The 25,511-nt window shown below is 39.2% G+C and overlaps 2 protein-coding genes across 5 annotated transcripts; both read right to left on the reverse strand.

Moving 5' to 3' along the window:
* Positions 1–696: 696 nt before the first annotated feature.
* Positions 697–3,258, reverse strand: LOC117417458 (GTP-binding protein Di-Ras2-like). Its single transcript, XM_034029619.2, has 2 exons — positions 3,128–3,258; positions 697–1,858 (listed from the first exon to the last, which is right to left on the reverse strand). The coding sequence occupies exon 2, from the start codon at positions 1,762–1,764 to the stop codon at positions 1,168–1,170; it is 597 nt and encodes a 198-aa protein (XP_033885510.1). The 5' UTR covers positions 1,765–1,858; positions 3,128–3,258; the 3' UTR covers positions 697–1,167.
* A 4,243-nt stretch (positions 3,259–7,501) lies between these two features.
* LOC117416650 (protein wntless homolog) lies at positions 7,502–24,042 on the reverse strand. Of its 4 annotated transcripts, none has more exons than XM_034027950.3 (12): positions 23,778–24,042; positions 19,039–19,311; positions 14,951–15,075; positions 14,463–14,624; positions 13,796–13,932; positions 13,477–13,645; positions 13,089–13,186; positions 12,737–12,800; positions 11,603–11,746; positions 11,342–11,425; positions 10,678–10,831; positions 7,502–8,457 (listed from the first exon to the last, which is right to left on the reverse strand). In XM_034027950.3, exons 1-12 carry the CDS (start codon positions 23,881–23,883, stop codon positions 8,348–8,350), a joined length of 1,626 nt encoding a protein of 541 aa, XP_033883841.2. In that variant the 5' UTR covers positions 23,884–24,042; the 3' UTR covers positions 7,502–8,347. The 4 variants fall into 4 exon arrangements, with proteins under 4 accessions (XP_033883841.2, XP_033883839.2, XP_033883838.2 ...); XM_034027948.3 differs by having other exon boundaries at positions 11,540–11,746; XM_034027947.3 differs by having other exon boundaries at positions 7,502–8,460; positions 11,540–11,746.
* Positions 24,043–25,511: the final 1,469 nt, after the last annotated feature.

Genomic DNA, 25,511 nt, shown 5'->3' on the forward strand with positions numbered 1-25,511 from the left:
GTCAGGGAACAAAAAAACACCCACGCTACAAAGTGGTTGCCTCTGGAAGCTGCTTGCCACTGTGGTCTTTCCTGGCATCATTAATTGTCTGAATCCCTTGTGGTTTTTTGCTTGATTTGAATAGTCATTACCCAACATAATGCACAGTTCCTAGAGTTTCTATATACACTTTTCGTGTGTCAGTTTCAAAAGCCTATGTTCCCAGTTTACTGTTAATTGGAAAATATAAATATAAATGATAGAAATTATTGCACATAATGATGGTATGCGTGTCTTCATTAAGTAGCACGAATCTTAAAGGTAAAATAGCTGGCTTTCAAAATAAATATACCTGGCCAATTATTTAAACTGCATACCATAGCAAATATTGAAATATTGATTATCAAAATACATTTGTAGGTGTGAAGATATTTCAGACCTCTTGAAAGATGAGGCAGGGACCCTGACATTCTGAATGAACCTGGACAAGCCGCTCTAACAAACAGGGACTATGTCACACTGTCAGATTTTAGGGGTGGTTTTGTGAGGTGTACTACTGTCCACTAACAGATCATATATATGTTAGTGACGTAAGCAGAACATATTTTACTGATGGGCTTATTCCTTTCATGATTCTCTTTGCAGGAAAAGAAATGGATGCTTTAAGTGCCATGGGAATCACTATACAACGTAAAAATGAAAACACAGTGCAAACGGTTAAGGGGCTCAAGAGATTTTACTTAACATTTTAAGATATTCTTTCAAAAAAGGGTTTGCGCAATTTTAATCCCATGCAAATATGCATTAAATGCATGCTTTAGTCCAACATTTCTAAAAGCTGAATAAACATATGCATAAGCAAAATTTGATTACATTGTATTCATATAACAAAAGCATGTCTTTGGTTAAATGAAAAAAAAAAAATGCCCAGTCTCTGCCCCAAGTGCACATGTTTATAGCAGATATGGTAATGAAAGTTTAATGATAGTTACCAGGATGAGCTTATGAAGACCTACACACATTTAAAGCACTTTTGTTCTTCTCCTGTTTGTCTGCAACAGTCCAGCAGGATGTACTGTACGTGCTTTACTGTCATTTGTAAAATAGGCAAGTCTTTTACTGAGTGCATGGCTCGATGATACCATGCAGTGAAACATACCCAGCAGTGGGCATTTACGTTACATGGGATTACATGAGAGAGCATTTGCCTTTGGGACGCTCTTTTTTCTTTAGTTGCTTTGATTTCTTTCCATCCAACTGAAGACTCACCGTCCTCCTCTTTTCCAGGTTCAGCAGCTCTTGAAAAAGCTCCTGCACGTTGTAGTTCATTTTGGCCGATGTCTCCATGAAGGAGCACTTCCACTTGCTGGCCAGGCTCTCCCCCACACTGGCCTCCACCTCTCTCTGAGTCTCATCGCACTTGTTTCCCACCAGCATGATGGGAATGTTCTGTATGTCCCCCTTGATCTGGCAGATCTGCTCGTAGATGGGCTGCAGTTCTTCCATCGACTGCTTGCTGCTGACCGAGTAGACCAAGATGAAGGCATGGCCCTTGGACATGGACAGCCTCTGCATGGCAGGGAACTGATGGCTTCCCGTCGTGTCCGTGATCTGGAGGGTGCAGATGTTTTTATCGCAGCTGATCACCTGTCTGTAAGTGTCTTCTACAGTCGGGATGTAGGTCTCTCGGAAAGTCCCTCTGACAAACCGCAGGACTAAGGAGCTCTTCCCAACCCCGGCTGCTCCGAACACCACCACTCTATAATCATTACTTTGTTCTGGCATCTTCTCACGTTTCAAGTTTTCCCTTTTGCAGATTAATACTTGTCAGTGGGGTTGACTGGTCCTTGAACTTACATGCCCAGTGGACTGTGTGTATCTGTAACAGAAAAAACACTGATGAAAACCTCTGCTTGAAAAGTTATGATATGGCAATGTATGACTGAGTGTTTAAAGTAGCAGATGAACAATAAAAAAATGGTGGTGATGATAATGGAAATTCACTTTGGTACCATACAAGCAATAAAATAGTAATTTACATTTTCAGTCAGCATTTGAAATCATACTTCCTAGGCTTCAGCGTGTAATCAATAGGGCATGCATCAGTAAACCCTAGTACACGTTTTTGTACAAGTATTAGATATTACAAATAGAAAATGAGTGTTCTTTTTGTAACCATCTAGAGAGTTGATTTGCAAGATCAATTTACAACATGTAATTAGATCTATTGTTTAACAACTTACTTAAAAAAATATTAGATTATACGAGTTATCCTAAATACATAGGCTTAATTTAATTTTTGTAAGGTTTTGTCAGAGCATTTTAAAAAGCATAGTTTTTTAGTTTTGGTATGTATAAAAATGAATGTACCGCACCTTAGCTAAAAAATGTATGAAACAGAATCATAAAGTTTAATGACGTCTTAATGGCGAAGGGTAGCTAGTCCAATTTCAGTGTACTGAAAAAAATGAACACTCATGTAGCCGCCTACTTTCATTCTGTACGCATGTGGGATTCACCCAAATAAAACTCAAAACGAAAGCACATATACAGCCAGGTGTGGTGTTAATTAACCACTCCTGGTGCACATACTAAACAACAGCCTCCCACAGAGCCAAACACGTATGAGTCTATGTGACGGCATGTTTCTAGCAGAGTAAGACAGACTACAATTTAAATCATGTAATTTTTACAAGAACTGAAACGACAAAGAAAATATCAAAATACTGTATGAAATTGGTTGGTAAACCCGTTAAATGAATCACTAAACGCTATGGGACGGTAGTTTTTTTTTTTTTTATTACAATGCAGCAGGTTTTTGATTAGTAAACTGATTTGTCCTATTGGAACTGTCTGTCAACATTTCCGATTATAAATCCAAGCAAAATGTAATACGAAATATTTTTCAGACCTACTGTAATGGTAAGCAGATCTGTTAAAATATAAAATACCAGAAGCACGTCACAATGCAGACACTCCCAAAAGCTGGCAAGTCGTTTTTTAATAACGGATCTAACAGCTGTCTACATAACACATATACAGTATTAGGTTCGCTTCTAGTAGAAACAGGGAAACTATTATTTCTTTCTTAAAAGATGACTTCCAGAAAGACACACATGAGGCTGCTGTGTGGTGACAATCCACCTACCTGATGTCAGTTCACGGCGGGAGGTTCGCTGCTAGATTGTAAATTTCAACGTTGTAAAGCCACTATATAGAAAGCTCAACAAGGTAAATACCATTCAAATAATGGGGGTGACGAAATGGGAAACAAAACCGCTGATGGAACTGGATTCACTCCCTTAATTTTGCAAATGGAATTCCATGTTTGGTGTTCGTCTGGTAGTATTGATGTGTATTTCTAATCTAATGAGCCGTTATAGAGCCTTTGGGGGAAAAGGGTGTGTTTCAGCACTGTAAACATGAGCACCCTCCTTTTCATTCATTCTTTGAGTATATGGTCTAGCCCATTCATGGATCTGGGAAAATGTCCTGCTATACTAACGTCAAATCCCAACACATTTGCTCATATGCTCATTCACAGTTGACAGTCTTTGGGTGTCATTTTGAAGCAAGGGCAAAGAGAACATAAAATAAATAAGGTATCCATCTACTAAGGTTCGCTGCAGACTTGCTGGTCGACACTGTACAATTGTTGTGAGTAGTTTATTAATACAGAATTCTAATTGATGTATTATTCCATGAAAACTGCGCTTGTTTCAAAATACTAGCCGTTTCAGAATATACCGTCGATGTACTGTACAGTAGTATATGCGTATGGCTATCCATATTCAGAGTCTACCAAGTTTATATTTATCACCCTTTAACGTTTGTATTGAACCCATCAACCCATATCCTCTTTCGATCGCAGGTTCCTATAAAATGGCAGATGACTGATGACCGATGGTTTGAACCGATTGTGCAGACTGTCATTAGCACTGTCCTCCGTACTAACCACTGTGGATCATCTTATACAGTCACTGTGTACTCTACTTTTAGTTCGTTGCAATTGACAACAAATGACTAACACTGAGATTACTTTGCTTCCATGCTGTAGAGTTTACCAGAGCAATCCGAAAAAAAACTATTGCACAAAACATGAGCATCCTCCTGTTATTAAAAATATATATTTTCTTCTAAATGAAGGTCAAGGCTTTTAGCAGTCGGGAGGAGGGGGGGTACGGAAGCCATTATTACACAGTAAAATGCTTCTTCATCTAATGACTTCATGCACAAGCATTGCTTTTAGTCATATTTCTGTAGTGCCCCGATAATTACTGCAACCGTAAAAAATGTTTTATCAGTCTCTTTACAAAGCCTTGACATTAAAATGTTATCATTAAACCAAAAGAAAGCCGGTGTGCCTTTGTGTTTTAAGAAACGAAATGGTTTATTTTCTCAAGAAGCTTGTGATTCATTGGCTAAATATCTTACGTCTGCTTTTAAGTTGTCCACACAGAGTTTTTTTTTTTTTTTTTTACTCAATGGTAGGTATCTGTAATTGAAATTCCAGTCTCCTCTGGAAGTGTTTTTAAATGTTTCCCTTCTGAACAAAGCCTCCATTTCCCTGCAAGGATCCAGTATTATTATTATTATTTATTTCTTAGCAGACGCCCTTATCCAGGGCGACTTACAATCGTACTTACAGTAGCAGTTCTGTTGCTAGGATACTGAAGTTGGAGGTGACTGCCTTACAACTTCCTCACCCCCAGAATGAAAAAAAAAAAAAAAACTGTAACATGTTCAATACCGTTGTAAATCATATTAATTATATTAAATTATTTTAATTAGATTAAATCGTTATAATCATATTAATTTTATTATACTGATGGAGGACAGGGCTGCATTGCCTTCATGAAAACACATGTTGCTAATAGTTATTAATTTTAAAAAAAAGGTCTGAATTTTCCCACATGAACTAAAAAGCTAGTGGAATTAAGTTTATGGAGCTATCATTTGAAAGGGCAAAAGTATTTTTTGTATAAAAAAAATAAATAAAATTAAATTAAAAAAAAAAAAAGGATAACATGTTGCTTGACATAAAGCACCAACTTCTGTGTGATGTAGAACTGCATATTATTCATGTAAGTTGGTAGTTCCATTTGGATGGAAGGTGGCACTCCATGTGAAATACATTACTTTGCAATCTCCTTGTTGTCAAGGCCTTATGTTGTTTTAAGTCTGTACTTGAATAGGTTATTTGCCGCCTCCACCTCGTTGCTGATAGTAACAGGCAGACACCATCTCAAAACACATTAGACCTGAAAGCAGGCAGCTCATTGTGTGAGCGGATGTGAACACAGCCCATATATGCTGGTTGTATTCTTATTTCCTATGGCATCCATATTCTCTTGGCCTTATGAGAAGCAAGCATTTGCAAAGTAGCAGGTAGCATAGAAACGATGGATGCTGTGTTTTATACTAGGCCATACCTGTGCCAGCCCCCTTGTGTGCATCATTCATCTGCACTCCTAAAATACACAAAATGCTTAACAGTTTGTCACTCATAACCGTAGCCTATTGTAACACTTGAGGTAATTTTCACATTCCGTATAGGTAGCCTGGTTATTAAGCCACAGCAAGCATACTTTGGAGCCCCTAGTTTGGCATGCATTTGAGAGGAAGCAACACATTTTATTAGAACCATTTAATACTACCAAAAACTCAATTGTGACTGCTTTCCTTGAATACATTGCACTTGCCGAGAGTATGATCAAAACGGATAAATAAACATACATGTACTACAGATAGTGTCTGAGAATATGCTTTTATTGTAGGTTTCTTATTTATTTTATTTTTTTGACTGCAGCAAACCAAAAGCATTTGTCCAATTCCCTCAATAAACTATAGAATTACCACTGCCGTACTCCCATCATTAAGCTCCTGCAACATTTCAAATGACCCTTTCAGACTTTTTCTTTGAAGTGCAATTTATCAATATGGAATGTGGCTCTTCCTTCTGACAGCTTAAATGAGTTGAAGAATCATATTTCTTAGACCGGCTGCAGTTTATATACTAGATTTGACTTCTCGCCAGAAACTGTATTAAACAATTGAATTACCTATAGTGCTGTAGTCACCCTAAATGTGCATAACAGTTTAATACAATAGCAAGGACTTGTAACATCCTTCTATAGTACATGAAGAGATCTTTAATGGAGCGTGGACATTTGGAGGGGGACGGAGAACATTACTTATTTTTTATAACTGTTACAAGTATAGCTTTCATCTATGCAGGTGTATGGCTGGTTTACATACACCGATTATTATTATTTATTTCTTAGCAGACGCCCTTATCCAGGACGACTTACAGTCATAAACAAATACATTTCAAGATTAGCACTAATCCTGGACTACCTAGTGTTACCTTAGGGAAGGCAGTTCCAAACTCGCGTTAATCAGTATGTGAAACTAGCAGTTAATGTGTATGGCCCCGATTCAAAAGGCAAATTTGGCACACAAGTGACCCCCACAGCTGACCCACATTTATCAAAAAGTCGACATGTATTCAGACTGGTAAATAATATAGAAAATAGACTACTTGCCAACAGAAGCATACCAAGAATTCCATTTGTTCTTGTTCACTTTGTCTAGCTATTTGTTTATTTAGCAGACGTCTTTATCCAAGGAGACTTACAGAGACTAGGGTGTGTGAACTATGCATCAGCTGCAGAGTCACTTACAACTACGTCTCACCAGAAAGACGGAGCACAAGGAGGTTAAGTGACTTGCTCAGGGTCACACAATGGACTCCGTGGCCGAGGTGGGATTTGAACTGGGGACTGCCTGGTTACAAGCCCATTTCTTTAACCACTGGACCACACAGCCTCCTTAGCTACAGCACTTGTACTTCCAGAGATAGAAATGGACTAATTAACCTGGGCATTTGAATATATAATTACACACACACACACACACAGTTAAGTGATGGACCATTAAAACATATGCAGTTGCCACTTGATCCAAACTCATTTAAAATTTCTTGGCTCTACAGGAATAGCACTGTATATTCACTGCAACCTGAACTATTTGAAACACCCAAGATTATGGCTGTGTATCTGAAACACCCGATTACCAGAAGAAAATGAGGATTTTGGATCACTAGATTAGCACTTGTCCTGGACCAACTTGCCCAAGGTAACTTTAGGCAGTCAAAACCAACCAATTGACAAGGAGAGCTTGCATAGATATTTCCATTTTCAATCTAAATATTCAGACTATCGATTTGTAAAAATGGTTATTATGTAGTTCGTGTCAAGGGTCTAATCTAGCAATGATTTGTATTCAAGCAAACTGCTAAGCGCCATCTTTGTTTCTTAAGTGGTTAAAAGAGACAAGATACATTTCAATCTAACAATTTTAAATATATTTTAGTGTGCACTTAACCTCTTTGTCCACTAGAGGTCACCATTGTATTATAGCTTACATTTCAAGTACACAAGCACATCTCAAACCTCATTTTCACATGTCATTATCTGGCGAGGTGTGTAAATGGGTGAATACAGGAAGACAAACAGGTATATAAAAAGCAAAAGGATTACAGTATTTTATTTAAATTAGCATAAAAAAGCACATCTACATTTCCATGTGTAATAAATGTAAAAAGATAACACTGCTTGTGCCAACAAAACAGCCCCCCCCCCCCCCCCATCTCACAAAAAAAAAAAAAAAAAAAATTGTAGCCTGTGATGCATCTAGATACGATCATCTCCCCTACTCTTACAAAGGGGAACTGTATTAAAATATCTACATCATACTGAACTCTTAGTGGACTACAGAGAACAGGATGACAAGTTCAGAAGCTTTAGCATTTAATAGAACTGACTCTTCAAAGATGAAGTGTGGACACAGCAGATCACCAGTGTACTAAAATATTTTGTAGCTAGTTTTGGCAATTAAATAGAGAAGAAAACATTTCCCCCCCACTGTAACATATGGGAGGTGGGGGGCTTTTCAAGTGGTTATTTTAAGATATATTGTGTCATAGAATATAACTGAATGACTATAACAGGTTAATGTTTAGAAATCCAAGAGCCATTAATAGTGAATGTATTTAAAAAGATACTACATCTCATTCAACTCCTTTCCCTTTTCTTCTGAATACTATTACAGCATCTAGAGCAGCTTTCAATCACTGCCTGGTAACTGGCACCACAAAAAAAGTATGGAAGTGAAGAGTATAAACAAGTGCAAACATGGACAGATAAACAGTGGCGTTGCCCATATATAATATTAATTATATTGCAATGAAACTTGGTAATGAACATTTCTTGGTACAACTTGAATTGGAATCCACTCCTCAGCGTTCCATGTGCACAGGTGCTCTACCTTCAGATTCACGGAGTGAATGAAGGCTGTGTTATTGGGGTTATTCTTGGGACTCCTTTCCCGTCATCCTGTAGATTTCTGTGGGCCCGTCCACGTGCGTGATGGTGGTCGTCAGCTGGATTTCCTCTCCGCTGTTCACTCCTAGATCACCTGCTTTAAAAGACAAAACATGGACACAAAGCCAATAAAAGGTATTGTTGCAGCACACAGCTATTAAAAAAGCCTGTTTTGGGCCATCAGTAAAACTTACCCTTGCCAACCGTTTGCAGCCACACCACTTTAAATTCTGATTTAAAAAAAAAAAAAAAAAAAAAAAAAAAAAAGGGGGGGGGGGGGGAGGATCTGAGCAATACACATAGACCCGGCACCACAGAGATAACACTGCCATAACCAAAACAAGATAGCTGCTTCCGCATCCAGAGCTCAAAGAATCAGACAGAGTTGCAGAGTTTTGAGAGGTTATAGTAATAAAATAATGACTTGGATCACATTATTGAGGATGTTTGGTGATAAAAACGAGTGATCAGGAGATTTATCAGTGTGCACGACTATGAAGAGGTATGTGAAAACTACAGTGAACAAGGGGTTAGGGTTGGAGATGCACTATTGAGTGTCCTGTTGATATGCAGTGCCTTTTAAACCTGTTTTACTCTTTTTAAAAAAAAACAAAAAAAAAACACCACTTTTAAAACAGCGCATCTAAAAAACTGCGCGTGTGAAAATAAAATTGCCGCCTGAGACGCACTGAATAAATGGACCACTAAGGGTTAAAATCAATCCTTTCACAAATGTGACTTTGTTGAAGATGGATTCTACATCTGTTTATAATTCTCCATTTTACAAACAAGCGAGCCGCAACAAGGAAGGGCCCCTGCTGACCAAGAGGATGAAAGTCAGCTCCGCTCTGGAGGGAGCCAGGAATACATCCCGTGCAAGACGGGATGCTAGGCTTTCATTAGCCACTCCCTTTCCCAGATGCAGAGACTGCTCAACCACTGGACACTGCAGGGCTCCACAGAACACAAAAAAGGCTTTAGTAGAAAAGTTAAATAGCAAACTTAAGTATGGTATTAATTCTTAGTCTGTTCCCAAAACTGAACCATTATTTTGTTTTAAATACTGTGACATAGGCAATCCTTGACTGCCAATAATGAGACTAACCCATTTCGAGGCACGTCTATTTACACATGCACACACTAGTTACAGGGTCCAACCCAACTTCCAAATAAGAGCCCAAAGGCTTTTGACTCTTGGCAGAGGCAAGTACATATCTTTAGGATTAGTTTTACCAACTCCCTGGTGGCAAAAGCTGGTATACCAGTTCTCTGTGATTAGAGAACAGTTCACCCACTGGGCTACATTGGAACCATGACTTCTTCCCAGACCAACCAGGTAAGTAATAGGTTAAAGTCTGTTTCTTGTTTAATGTTCCAGGTGATTGCAGGGTACCAATTTTGGTTTCCTTTCTCTTTCACAGGTTCCCGAGAAATAAAACAGTCCAATCCTAACACTGTAGTTTTGTCTTTGCTTCTGCACCTAACACCCAAAAACCAACAGGTCCCGTGTTTCTTCTCTGTGCTGATACCCCAGTGATCTGCAGTCTGGACTCCTTGTTTGTCATGGCTTCCTGCTCGACACTTTCAGCACTCTTTCAGACAGTCCACCCCAACTTTCAACTAAGAGCCCAAAGGCTTTTGACTCTTGGCAGAGGGAAGTATATATCTTTTTTAGGATTAGTCTTACCAACCCCCTGGTGGTAAAAGCTGGTATACCAGTTCTCTGCGATTAGAGTTGCACAGTACACCCACTGGGCTACCCTGGGACCGTGACCTGCATCCACCCCAGCACTTCCTCTTATTCTTAATATGGGTGGGACTTCCTGTCCCCTAACCCAATCTCTGCCTCGGAAGCTAGCAATCCACCAGAACCGAGGCTGTGTGGTCCAGTGGTTAAAGAAAAGGGCTTGTAACCAGGAGGTCCCCGGTTCAAATCCCACCTCAGCCACCGACTCATTGTGTGACCCCGAGCAAGTCACTTAACCTCCTTGTGCGCCGTCTTTCGGGCGAGACATAGTTGTAAGTGACTCTGCAGCTGATGCATAGTTCACACACCCTAGTCTAAGTCGCCTTGGATAAAGGCGTCTGCTAAATAAACAAATAAAACCTTTTTTCCAACAGCGGCCATTAGTGGTGGAAATTCAAAATGCTACAAAACCAAAAAAAACCCTAGTCAAAAGTATAAAAATTAACCTACGTCTGAGTTTTCCCCCCCATACTCAACCTCCTATAAATTTATATAGCATCCCGCTACGACTTTGCCAAAATACATGAACGTAAAATTGGATCTTTGTCCAGACATGCATCAGCTTACCATTTGACTGATCATCCCCATAGCGCTTATATGAAGGTGCGTAGAGAAACATGATTGCAAAGACATAGAGGTTCCACATGCCATAGATCCCTGTGAAGAAAGCACTGTTCACTTGGACAGTGTAGCCTGCCCAGTGCCAATGGCCCTCATTCACCTACAAAACAAGGTGAAAAAAGAAAACAGGGAGAATTAAGATGGTGCTGTATGTTTAACCAACATACTGCAAGTAGCGATGTTTTGTAAAGAGATTAATTAAATACACCAACAGTCGACAGACTTTAAAGTAAAGTAGCCTCAGATTACTTCAGAAGTCTATAGCTCAACATGCAGATTCTGTTAAATGTTAATTAGTGCCAGATAGTTTGCTGTTGTTGTGCTCAGCCAAGTATTGACCCTATTCCCAAAGAGTTATTAGATGTTGTTTACATCTGTTTTTACAGATTAAATACAGTGCTCCCCCTTGCTATTACTCCAGAGCCATAGTTAAATACATTCTATTTGTGTTCAGCCTTATCACAAGAATAGTACATTATGGGAGCCATGAATGTACTGCCATATAACCTGTTCCACAGTATAAAAGGGTGAGCACTGTAAAGTTTTATATTTCATGAAGCAGAGCAGTTTCATGAATATCAACCCCACAAACAAGCCGAATGTTACTTACCTGGCTAATGATAAAGAAGATGACAGTCAAGGCAGCGCAAGCAAGAGTGATCAGCATCAGAAACTTGAACCTGAAAATCAGACCCTGGAAAACACAAATCGAGTTGGAACTTTCACAAAATGTCTTGCATACTTTGGGTCAAATAAATAGGTACTCTGTAGCTTCTCTAAATGAAAAGCAGACAATGGAAAGTCAAACCTGAACGTTCCTCACACTTCTAAACAAGCACCCCTCTGAAATTGACATGTTACTGATGGTCACCTCATAGTGAAGGCGTCTAGCCTTGGACATGGCCGGCAGAGAGGTCCTCTTTCCACTGATGTTCCTGAACACCTGAAACACCATGAAACACAGGAACAGGAAGTACAGACAGGCACAGATTCCCGCCACAATGATGAAAGCCATCTGCAGGTTCTGTTAAGGAATGTACCAATGTGGGGAAATGTATGTGTTTTAACATATTTACTAATGATAAATCATTAATATATTAATCCAAAATGAATTGCAATTCTTTGGACATTGCTTTGGGAAGCAAGAATGGTACTGGTGATATGTTATGCTTTATTGAGAAAAAAAAAAGCCTGAGACAGCAAAAGGTGGCTGGAGAAGCATTAAAAAAAGCGCTAAAAGCGGAAAAGCTACTTCTGCTCCAGTGGTGCGAGAAAGGGATTCCCAGTAGAGACCGACGAGAGTAAATCAAAAGTGAGAGGCTCTGGACAGAGGAGGCCCTTATTCCAAAAAAGTGGAACTAATCACATTGGCTTCACTCAGCCTACTAACAATTAATGGCAGCCAAGAATTTTTGACAAGCCACCCGCTTTCAATCCTTCGGAGTAATTTAAGAGCCAGCTCATATGTCAACGTACACTCCAGCTAATGAAAAAGCCAGATTGTGACAGCCGTTAAGGTGAGGGGGAGAAAAAAAAATTATATAATAGCTGTTTAGAGAGCTGTTAGAAATAGCAATTTTGAAAATGCTCTTTGGGGATTCAATATGCTAATTAAACTTGCATTCATTTTCAGAGTCAGGTTTCAGAAGGGACTTGCCTGCCTACTGTCAAGATCTGATTTTATCAGACAATACAAATGCACCAGCAAAGCAACAAGCAAAATGCGCTACGTAATCAGCACAGACAGTGTGGTCCAGGGCAAGCAACAAAACTCAGGGTTAAAATTCCAGCACAGTCACAGAATCATTGGGTGACCCTAGGAGGAGCCCATTTACTAACACACCCACACGCCTCAAGGGCCAAAAAAGTCACTGGAAACTGTATAAACATCTGCTTTCACTTTGAAGTTGTTCTCGTTTATTTACTGAAAGACATGAATGGGTTGGTTTGTGAAGGGCTATTCCAGAATAAAAGGAAACATCAGTGAGTGCATGATTAAGGATACAGCCAATTCAGTGCCCAGGTCCGATGCCCAGATACTGTAGAATGGGTTCTTCAGCTGGACTCCCCTGAGGAAACATTCAAATGTCTTTATGAATATCTCCTGTCAGTTAAAATATCAGCATTTTGAATATGGCATGTTGGACAACAAACTACTCAGAATATGTTAATTGATCTGGGCAGTTAATAAATAAAACATTAATATTCATGAAACTAGTCTACAGTATGAAAGTATGCAGCAGTGTCCTCCTCATCAGTCTCTGAAACAATGAACTGATGGTTCAGTAGTTCATGCAGCACCTGAAAAAGCAAAAAGACCATTTGATTTGGTGCAATCCTGAAGCTGCCAAGCTTACCTTTCACACATGTCAAAAATAAAGAGGCAGAAGGATCCGAAGACAATAGGCCCAACTTGCTTCCAGTAAACGCCGAAACGGTTCCTTTCAGTTTGATCCTAGAGAAGCAGTGAGAAATCTCAGCAACAAGCATAGCAGGAACACAAAAAAAGCAATTACATACAGGAATTTCAAAGCCACGCTGTAGCACAGGAAAACATACAAAACAAGTATGTTTGTCACATATCCCCCACCACAACAGATTTAGAGCTACTGCACTGTATCAGAATCTGCAATTACATCCACTGTATTGTACATGCAAAACGGGAATTGACAGAGCGATAGGTTCCTCCATACAGCACCACACACTCAAACAAGACTATGTCAAGCAGATTTGCACTTCACATACCATCAAATGCTCCCCACAGAAGATGATCCAGAAGGACAGCAGCATAGCGTAGAAGATCCCCTGGCGGATATCCCCAAACAACAGCATCCACGTCCAATTAAACCCAACAGAAAACCACTCTACTGGGATGTTAATGAAGGTCATGGAAATCCCAAGTGCAAAGATGACCCTGAAATCAGAAGCCAAAATGAAAAGATCAAGGAGGCGTAAAACAGATAAAATCTTAAGAAATGCAGCTGGATGCTGCCTGGTGTCTTGATGCTCCTGGGAGGGAGCAAGCCGAGTCCTGGACAGGAATTGGGGATTGTAGCAGACTCACTTCTCAAGCAGGACCGGCGGCCGTGTCATCAACGTAATTCGCCTCCAGTACCAGATCATGATGATGAGGATGCTCGGAGTGAGGAAGGTCTTCACGGAGAACCATACCTTAGTGAACCCTCCATTCTGGTGGATACCCTGCGAGACAGGATTAAAAAAAAAAAAAAACACACTTTACCATTGCAGCTTCACTGTGGGATTAAAAGTGCTACAGGACAGGAATCAAACATTATGGGTAAGCAAAAGCACAGGTTGATAATTTTAACTGGAAGGTTACTCCACTGCCAGTTATAAGGATTTAGACATGCAGTTTAGATGCAATTTGTTCATTGGTTACGGATATAGTTTTAAATGAATATTGGCACTGGAAGGGCCCTAGAGGGTGTGTGTCAGTTTGGATTGCTAACTTAGTATGCAAAATGTTCTGAATACAGTTTGCTGATCACCATTGTGAATGCAAATGCCATATTTCCATGTACAGCCCTAGACTTGTAGTCAATACAGTACTGCAATAATGCAGATCATTCCAAAAAACAAGCAGTCGTCTTCAATCACTCTAAACTGAAGCGTTTTTATTGCAATTTATAAAGTTAAGGTTTCACAGTCTTTCAATCCAAGCAGTACTTTCCAGTTACCAAGCAGTACTTAATCTCCAACTACAGACTCACCACGAGACGGATGTCCTTAATTTCTCCAATGCCAACATTAATTTTCTTCCTCTCGTTCACTGGTAGACGCATGTTGATGAGGTAATATTTGTGTGCAACGCTTCCCAATTCCATGAAAGGCAAGAGGTCACATTCATAATGCCGGCCCTCGTATTCATGGGTCTAAAGAAAAAAAAAAAGGGGGAGCATTCCACACAAGTGCTGGTATATACTCATTAAGCCGTCAGGCCCATAGACTATCGGAGTTTACAACCAATTTGACTACTGGGTGATACAATCCAGATATTAATTAATTATCAATGGTCACCAGGGCCCAACTGCACAGCATGTACAAACATTCTCATAACAACTGGCCATACATTTCATCAACACCACATTTGGGGGAGTGGTTTAATGCCATCACTTTGCAAACCTGAAGGACGCAACAGGACTGGTAGGTGGGCAACCCAGTTTCTTGTCAAGACACACAAGAGATCAGCCTTGCATACCTTGGGAGTTGAAAAGTTGCAGCTCAGTTTCCGTTGCTCTATAGAATGTGCCATTTCCGTCCATTTGCTGAAGGTGTCATCCCTGTAAGCCAGCGACACATCAATTGTCACCACAGCTCCCTCTTCTGTAGGGAGGAAAACATTGTCATTCCATGGTGCAATTATCCTTGCAACAGAAAACGCAGTTTGCCTTCAGAAGGCTCCTGGTTTCTGTAAATATATCCAGGGCCTTTTTGCCATTACAAAAACTGATATTTAATATGGTTTGGAATACATTGTTAAGTTGGTTAAACAGATGCACGCAATTAGTTAAAAAACAAAAACCCACATACAGACTAAAGCTTTTTGCAATTCAGATTACTGCGTCACAAAATGCACCATTTCCCCCAACAAATATATCCTGGCATCTTTACATCAAAAGTGGAGAAACTGAATTCCCTATATTTCTGCCTCGCACCGATATATACATTTATGCAGCAAGATCCTTGACAGGAAGGGGACGGGCTTTTAGTGCTATAAATACGCTTTGAGCTGCTGTTTTCAGACAGGGTTTAATTAGACGAGATGGAAGTTTGTGGTTCAGTACATTTTTACAGCTGCGCCAAACCAAAATACACCAAATCCAGCTGCAAAGGACAACCATACAATTATAACAATACATAACTGGAAAGATTATTTAACTGGCCAAGGATGTTTATGTAGCCAAGTGATATATTTACAATACTAGATGTATGTGTTGTACAGCACAATTTTATTGCAAGACAAAAAAAAAAAAAAAAAAAATCAGTTTTAGGTGTGTAATAAGATTTTTTATTTATATATTATATATATATATATATATATAAAAATAAAATAAATAAAGTTTCAGTAAAGCAAAGCAATCTGTTGGCTTTTTGGGAATCTGACTAGTTAGGATTTCAAACCAAGTACAGGTAGCCACCAAAATAAGTGTCTTTTCACCCCCGTTCTTTTCAAAACTCAGTTTAGCCTTTTATTAATTAAAAAAAAATTATATATATCTATCACCAAGAATGCAGACAAGCAGTTGGAAAACATTAACTGAGATTATGACGAATGATGCACAGACATGCAGTGTTTTGTATGAACCAGAACAAACATCTACTTGTCTACATTGCCTTTAAAAAGGGGATAATACAGAGATTAGCTGGATTCTAACTGAAACTAAATGCCTCAATCCCTCACCTAGCCCAGTCATGTACAACCGAGTCCCCCTAATAAAACACTGCAGGACACCGGTGTATCCAACAACAGGTTTGATCCCAACATTCAATGCGGCACCTTCCATGTCACTAGTCACTTTCATGATGGGCTGTGCAGCTGTGTCACAGCATTTCGTTTTCTTGGGAAGCTCCCCAGTCTCTTCTGGACACTTGTTATTTATTTCCACTCTCACTTCTTGATGCACTCAAATCTTATTCACCTGGGGCCCTCAGCACTTGCACTGTGGTTATCTTGGGTCTCGCTGCAGAGTTTCAAACAGGGATTACAGATACATGCCAAGAGGCTAATCCTGCCTTCTAAAGACTTCCTTTGTGGATCCTTGCTGCTGCCTTCCCACCCTGTAGCACACTCAGTGTGAGAATCCACCTCGGCCTCCCCAAATGAGGGGCACTGCAATTACTGGCTGTGCCTTTGAGCTCTTTTGTATTCCATTAATGCCGAAGAATGACGGCACTGCACCAGGATGATTTAGATCAGATTGCAAGGCAGAGCAGTTACACTTCACATTTCAAAAGAGACTCTTGTGCTGTTATGAAACAAGCCACAATCTTGTGGTCAGAGAGGGGGATTATTGGCAGCTTCTCTCTTTCGCTATCTTTCGTCCAGCCCAGGGCCGCTGCCAAGCATCTGAATGTCAGCTTACTGCACACAAACATTCCCTCACAGCGCGGTGTTCATTGCCTCGGCGACCAAGCCATTTCAACAGCTGTGTTATTGCTGGAGCTCTGCCAAAGTCGTTTGGGCAGTGTATTCATTTCGCCCTGCTTGTGTCAATAAGCTTCATTGCATTGAGAAGGGATTTAAGTTCTATTTGCAGTTATCCTGCCTCTCATCAATTAGTACAAACATCCACTGGAATCTTGCATTTTGCATTCAATGGCATTGCCACTTTCTGAAACATGAAGCCTCTACATGGAGATTAAAGCTTTTACATTTTTCCTCTTTTTTGTGTTACTTAAAGAAAATCGCATGCTCCTATGGCATGTTTACGAAAGTCTAACTGGCCAGACAATTGTGTTTGGTGAATTTATTTATTTATTTATTTTTTTTAAACTATACAGGATTGTTTAACAATACGGATGGCTTACAAGAACAGCTGCTGCGGCATACTGGATGGGTCGAGGGAGATGATTCAAAACTGAACTTAACAGCTAGTGTACAGTTTACCTGGACATAGCAGGGGGTCACTTTTGGGGGACACTTTTGGTCAAAGACAATTTCACCTGCTGCTCTTGAGTTTCCTTCTACAGCTGTTAGAGGAAGCTGGACAGGTAAAAATACTGGAAGCCATGATTTACAGACGCAGTTGCATCTATCACTGCCTGGACCCAGCCAGCTCCCGTTGTCCGCTTCAGAAAGACATCCACCCCACTGTGAATTATATATACTGTACACTGAAGGTTACTCATGCGCAGTGCTGGGGTACAAAGAGAAAAGGAATAGCAAACAAACTGAAAACGATACGCTGGGCTCAAGTGATCCGATCAGGAAATGAATGCACAAGGTGGAATAATCCAATTAAAGTGAATCTTTACACAGACGCCGACCAATACAAATGAAATCAGAGTTTAAGAACTGCAGAAAAACTACAGCAAACATCTGGAACCTTAATACAACTGTTAACCAATAACGACTCTAAGGGTAAAGGGCAAAATGAGATCAGGGAACACCTGTCCATTCAGAATCCCCAAAAATCAGTTTCCTTAGCGTCGCTTGATCTGGAGATGCAGAGGAGCCAGTGACATGGGGAGGGTTAGGGTTATAACCTCATCTCGCTGACGGGGGTAAGAATCTCCAGTGGCAGTGCACCCCAAAACACTGCCTGTTACACCAACCTGCAACCTTATACAAGATCACTTTCCCTTTATCCAGGCAGAATGTACCTTTTCAAACCATCAATGAGTCGAGGTGTTTCTTGAAATCAGAGCGTCTCGTCATTCAGGCTTTTAACAACTCTGCACCAAAGATGTGAAACGGAACTGTGCATCACACATGGATTCCACTAGAGAATTCACACAATCCATTTAAAAATACTTGCTAAATGATGCATTTTAGTTTGTTTAGAACTGCCCTTATGTATGCATGTCATTTAAACAATCTGATCCCTGGCAAATTGTTCCTCCCCTATAACTGTACGAACTAATAGCAAACCTACAGACACATGCTGGGATAAGAGAAATACATAGACATATTTTCTTGCAGCTTTAGAAGTAGCAAAAGCAATTCCATTAGAAGCAGTCACTCCATGGTCTCCATTCCTATCGCTTTCCCAGACAGCCTGGCTCTGCAGTGTCCCTTCATTAAAAGACTGTGTTAGCCACTAATCCCTCCATTGAGAACAAATCCTGGCTAGTTTCCAAGTGCCAACCCTCACAATGTTGTCTTGGTGCAACAATCCAGAAATCTCATTTGAACTAGAAAAGGGGAGGTGAATTACACAAGTGTGCTACCCGCACTTCCTGTGAATCTCTGTGGGAAAACACCTTACACCACAGAGAAGAATTTTATATACAGCTCACATCAAATGCCAATTAGAGATGACACAAATGCACTCAGGGAACAATACTTTCCAGGCATTCAGGGTTTGGCTTCCACTATTTTGTTCCTCTCAAAAAGGCACATATATAGGATATGCCATCAATTAAAAATGCAACACAAACCAGAACTGAAGGACAGTGTCTTCTATAAAACACACATTATGCAGTGTTTAGAAATACTACAATAAAAAAATAAACTCAATAAGCATGGTGATGTCACAGTTTAAGCATTTCTAATATGTTAATATGTCCTGAAATCAATCAATTGGAAGAACAAGGAGCACAGGGTATCCCTAGCACCTCACTTACCTATCTGGTTGCCCATCTTGAAGGCAATGTCAAACTGCAGGATAAACAGCATGAACTGGAACCAGGGGCTCATCTCATTGTTGGGCAGAGGGATGTGGACCGCAAACACGATTTCATTGGCTTCAATCTTTTTGATCATGGCCTCGTCGAAATCGCGGATCTTTTCACACTGGTTGGGACCCCAGGGCATAAACCACGTTGAATTCTGGTGGTGTTTTCGGACATCAACGCACTTCATTGCCAGGTAGTGAACTGCAGAGGTTGGACTTGGAGCTGAAGAAACCAGAAAAAAATGTCAGTTTTCCTAATTGTGGTGCTTATACTTCAGGGATGGAAATAAGACTCCTGTTGCATAGCAGTTTCACCCATTCCAGGTTTTATCACAAGCTTGATAAGCCACAGCTTATTGTTAACAAGCGCTGGTATGTCTTATTAAACTAGGAGATTAAGCTGCGGTTTTACACAGTACTGATCGGTCCTGTAAATTACCATTCCAACAAACTGAATCCAAGCAGTTTGAGGTTAACATACACAATTGGAATGCAGTAACCTAGTCACCTGATCTCACGCAATCTAAACATTCTCAGATCTTAAGGGATGGCTAGATACAAGAAAATATCTTCAGAGAAATTAAACCATCCTGAATTGATTTACATTTGATTTAGCTACTTTCTGAATATTTAGGTACTGTTCACAAAACAAACTATTTGAATGTTTGTCAAAGCCCATTTGATATTCATGAAATTTTTAGGCAGTTGTTGGCTTTCACAAAATATACAAAAACCTTTTTAAATTTTAACATGGTTGTAACCCTTTTCATTCAAACTGCTTCTGTAAACTACTGTAGTTCACATTCTTTCTTCCCATCATATTAAAATCACCTTATCCACTATAGTGAAAAGAATGCTTCAAATATGCAGTCAATATAGACAAAGCCTGCTATAATTTACCACAGGCTAAACAAAAAACTTGAATAGGAACAATGGGGCTATCCAAAGGGATCACTTTTAGCACCTCATTGACATACCAGGTAAAAAAATCAGACCTGACAACGACTCATGATTATACAACAATGTGAAATGGCAAATTTACTTTGAGGGGAACACACATCACAATACATCAAACAACTTCCTTCATAACATCCCATAATCATCTTGAGCAATGCCACAGGAAGCAACACTACTCTTCCTGGGGGTGGTGGGGTTGTCAAACAATTAATTGAAGTCTTCCTGACTGCACAATGAATACCTGTTAGCTGCAATGGCAGTTAATGAGAAACACCTGGGAGCTACAAAAAGACACACATGCCAAGGGGAAAGCAAACTCCCATAGGAAACTATCAGCACTGTTTAATTACACACACACCTCTCCAATGCTACCAAAACTGACATGCCTGGGCACGTTATTATAAATATGTATGCATTCAAAAAATTCTTCAATTTTCCATCCAAGCCAGCAATTGCACAGTTGTTGGAATCTGGACAATACATTATGGTAGCAGCACCCAGCTGGTAAACATATACTGCCAATCAACCTGTATGTCCTTCAACCTCCGCCACCTTGTGAGTATGGCTGAAGAGATGTGCTGTAGTGGAAACAACAAGTCTATCCATGTTGCCTAAAGTCTATACTGGGGTGTTCTTTGATCATCATTATTGCACAACTACTGCATTTCCATTTGTTTCTGTTCATATCTTTAAAGCAATATAACAATTCCATAGACGATTAGCTACTACAGCTTTGTAGCAGCCAGCTGACACACATGCAACTAACCATGATGGGGTTAATTGGATAGAGTATGGCCATCCAAACAGGTGTGAGAATATATTCATTAATTATGTCCTAGTGAAGCATGTGCTTCATTTCTCCATCTCTTACGATCATCTATTCAGTATTATTACCTCCATTATGTCAAATTAGCCACTGCTCCAAAATGAAAAAGAAACTCAGCAAATCTCCATCTCATTGTGCCAACTGATCTGAGCCCAGGGCCCAGTGACCTCCTGCAGTTTTAATTTCTCCAGTACAGCGAGAGCGATCTGCCTTTCTACTCAATTACCCTCCCTGCAGAGGAGCTAGCACCAGCCACCGAGGAAATACCATAAAGTTCTGCTTCATTACGTCAACCATCAGGATGGAATAAACAAACCAATTCATCACTGGGGTGCAATGCTTAGTTAAAAAGGTATTGCATACATTCTGCAAATCTATCTTAACACATTCCACGTGAAGTTATTCCGATTTAAGACTTCAACGTTGACAAGTTAAGGTTTTTCTTAATCCTAAATGCCCACATCTATCAGGATCATTAAACACGGTCTGTCCGCAACATTTAAAACATTTTAATTAAAGAGCGTACTGGAGGCGTCTTGTGGAACTGGCCTTTACTGTATTTAGAATTCTACAACAGAACACTGGCACACACAAATAGTATGGAATGATCTACAGACTGTCAGGTAATTAAAATCTTTTGGTTCTGTACAAAGCAGGTCAAGTTTTCACTTCATTAAGCAAATCGGTTTTTTTTCTACAACATGTAAATACTCCTGATATTTGTCTTTGATTAAATTGTGCATAGAAGATGCCTTTCTCTATACTGTCAAAGTGACGGCAATCTGCTTTTTCATCGTGACTGGTTTTGTTGTACAGACACCTGTAATGTGCTATTTGCACACTTGTGTGTGTTATTCATATTAACACACATTTCATGTTCTTATTTAAGTATTAAAAGAAAACGGTGTTCTATGGCACACAGTTGAAAAAATACATAAAGCATAGATTGTATTAACAGTGATTAATTAATTTACAGCTTTACAAAGAAATAAAAGCAGAATCTAGAGCATTCTGTTTTACTGCTACATTGAAATATTGTTCCTTGGTGACTGTTTACAAACTGGAAATCTCAACAGCTGGCTGTCCACTTTGTTTGGATTTCACACAAATGTGTAAATATACTTAAGGCATCTTGTTGGGCTCAAATGTTAAAAAAAAAAAAAAAAAAAAAAACACATTGCAATGATGCATTAGACAAAAATAAACTCTTCAGTATAGTTTAATGATCTAAACAGTGGCGGATCTAAATGCCGCCACCCAATTTATAAACACTATTTTTCACAAACCTCATTCTATTGTATTTTTATTGTAAGGGTCAATTGATCAAGCATGGGTAGGGGAATAATACATAGTTAAAGCGCTGGTATTTAGAAGTTCCACTGTTTAGATCATTAAAATAGATCTAATTAAACCGCTGAGAGAGAGAGAGAGAGAGAGAGAGAGAGAGAGAGAGAGAGAGATAAAATGGCAACACTTGAAAGTCGTTTTTTTTCTGCCTGGTGTAGCAATGCAGAGATAATAGGATTTTCTGGGGTCAAGAGAAACGTGTGATCTGGAGCAGGATTTAGAAGGTGGGAGTGAAACTGCGGAGGAGGGATTGAGGAGGGAAGAGAGAAATGAAAGGGGAGGCCCGACAGGGATCAGATCACTGCTATTTAATCTAACAGATCTGCGTGGAAATCACCTTGCTAAACAGAATTTATTCTACACTCCAAGGGGCCAAATGCACACATTAGAGGCGTACTTTGCTTTGAAGTTATTACTTGGTGTCCCATAACTTCTCCCATAAAAAAAGATCCAAAAAGGAAAAAATTATATATATAAAATGTTACTCAGCTCAGGGTTTTGTTCAGACATGTCTGTCTATGTGGTATAAAGCACAGGTATCACAAGAGCACGCGACCATGACATTTTTTCTAAGATCTCGGCAACATTTTCACTACAGTCATTGTTCGTCAAATCTGATTTTATTCCAGTTGTATTTTCCAATTTAATTACGCGGTCATAGCAGCGCTAGAAACCACAGTGTAGAACGGCGACGCACAGGAATTGCCGTGATTTACAAGTACACTATGTGATTTTTTCCCCCCAGACTGAAATGAAAGCGCTACATAACAAAAATGATTAACTTCAACTACACATAGTTACTTGGATTGCCTATACAAATAATATATATAACACCCTAGTCGACATACGAGTAATGTTGCTATTTGTCAATTCATAGGACCAAATAGCGTTTCGAAGAGATAGAAAGCCACGTTTAAAAACACATTATTATTATTATTATTATTATTATTATTATTATTATTATTATTATATAAACTACACTCTTATAGGAAACATTCCAAACAACTTTTTTTCTAAAGCTTAGTTGTTTGCAGTTGCAACATTGCACAAACTTGAATCGCGACAGACCGTGAGGTATGCATCCGTGCAAAACAAGTAAGGAAACACCTAACCTTAAACAAAAAGGATGCAATAATAACCCGCAATTATCATTGTTGTTCTATATGCGATTTATTATGTGCAAGGCAAACTCTGATCTAAATGTATTTTTTAAATAGCAACACTAACAAGATCACTACAAGACCAAATAAGATTAAAACAAATCTTTGTAAAATAAATAAATAAATAAATAAATAAAATAACCGATGCAATCCTATACTACTTTTTCGCACGATCAGTCGCCATGCTCAAGATTTTTCCCCTTTCTTAGATACTGAAACTAGGCCAAAACTTTCTCTCTTTACTTTGGGAACTAACCTCCAGAAAGAACCCCATGCGGCTCTGCTTTTCAATGTACAATAGCGACACTAATTAGATCATAGGAGCGAGTCACTGATACTGTAACAAATACTATCAGTAAAACACAAGAGGAAGGTTTAACTTAATAAAAACAAACTTACCAATCAAACCTCCAACAAGAAATGAGAACACTTGAAAGATGACTAAAATAACTCCAACAATGACTAACTTCTTCGTGCTCATGTTTTCAATAATTGCCCCAGCCATTTTTTTAAATATATATGTTGTTGTTGTTGTTGTTGTTGCTGCTTTGTTAACACTATGTATCAATTAAACGAATGCAGATTAATCGGACAGAAAACCCCATCTGCAGCTATCCCCGCAACCACAACCCGTGGTAATGTCTAGCTCGCTACTGCCTTCAAGCTTTTTAAAGGAGAACTAGGGAAAAGGAAACATCACATGACCCTCCCATTGGATCGTGCTTACTGACGGCGTGTCGGCTTAACAAGCTCACAAGCTACGAATCTTGTGTTCAAAAAATGGTGCTCACGCCTTCCTTTTTTAAAACCGTAAAATATCTCTGAAATTGGATGAAGAAATATATTTCCCCCGTGCGACAGTCACCGGGTTTAAATTCGATACTGTGATACTTTTAAAGACAGAGCTTTCAATACCACTGCATTATGTTATATGAAATGCCTTAATTTTCCTTTATTATTATTTTACATTGTCCGGTATAGTGTGTTACATATTGGACATGTTGTTAAAAATACATAAAGCATAGATTGTATTAACAGTGATTAATTAATTTACAGCTTTACAAAGAAATAAAAAAAGCAGAATCTAGAGCATTCTGTTTTACACAGGGCAGCAGTGTGGAGTAGTGGTTAGGGCTCTGGACTCTGGACTCTTGACCGGAGAGTCATGGGTTCAATCCCCAGTGGGGGTCACTGCTGTTGTAAAAACCTAACTGTATAAATGGGTAATTGTATGTAAAAAAGAATGTGATATCTTGTAACAATTGTAAGTCGCCCTGGATAAGGGCGTCTGCTAAGAAATAAATAATAATAATAATAGTCCTCTGTGACCAGGCATTTGCAGGGCAGCAGTGTGGAGTAGTGGTTAGGGCTCTGGACTCTTGACCGGAGGGTCGTGGGTTCAATTCCTGGTGGGGACACTGCTGCTGTACCCTTGAGCAAGGTACTTTACCTAGATTGTTCCAGTAAAAACCCAACTGTATAAATGGGTAATTGTATGTACAAATAATGTGGTATCTTGTAACAATTGTAAGTCGCCCTGGATAAGGGCGTCAGCTAAGAAATTAATAATAATAATAATAATAATATGTAGGACAACTGATTTATTGTCCACCACTCGACCACTTTTCAAAGATTTCATTGCCACTCAGAAGTAGCTTCAAAATAATAGTTTCTGGGGTGGGAATCCATTCAGACAGAGTAATGAAGATCACATTGATATAGAGATGTATAGGCCTACACAGGAATAGTGATACATAACCTAGAAATCAGAGCTGTGCCACAATCTCTCAAGGTCTCTTGGGCTGTTGGATATATTTTTGTAAAAACACATTTCAAATAAAAACTTTGTTCATAGCACTCTGTTAGGGAATTTATTTATGTATTTGTTTAGTTTGCTCACAAATAATAGCATTGAAGGAAAGGTTACATAAAGGATATTGCCATTTTACAGCTCCCATCATCATAGTAAAACAGGTATAACAATCTTTGCAAATGCCAAATGACACAAAAAAAAAAAAAAAACATAAATCCTCATTGTGAATAGTAATATATTTAGACAATGGCATGAACAGTAAAGACAGCTTAAGCCAGGATTTCATTTAAAATAATTATAATTCAGTAATAATCATTGTC

This window comes from Acipenser ruthenus, chromosome 12, assembly GCF_902713425.1.
Source record: "Acipenser ruthenus chromosome 12, fAciRut3.2 maternal haplotype, whole genome shotgun sequence".
Classification (NCBI taxonomy): Eukaryota; Metazoa; Chordata; class Actinopteri; order Acipenseriformes; family Acipenseridae; genus Acipenser; species Acipenser ruthenus.

What these genes read in the sequence shown, in the direction of transcription:
- LOC117416650 (XM_034027947.3), bottom strand. Translation starts at nt 23,883, where the DNA reads ATGGCTGGGGCAATTATTGAAAACATGAGCACGAAGAAGTTAGTCATT. An exon ending in CCGCCGGTCCTGCTTGAGAA is followed by an intron (nt 13,646 to 13,795) that starts GTGAGTCTGCTA and finishes TTCTGATTTCAG; the next exon opens with GGTCATCTTTGCACTTGGGA. An exon ending in TGGGGATGATCAGTCAAATG is followed by an intron (nt 8,461 to 10,677) that starts GTAAGCTGATGC and finishes TGTCTTTTAAAG; the next exon opens with CAGGTGATCTAGGAGTGAAC.
- LOC117417458 (XM_034029619.2), bottom strand. Translation starts at nt 1,764, where the DNA reads ATGCCAGAACAAAGTAATGATTATAGAGTGGTGGTGTTCGGAGCAGCC.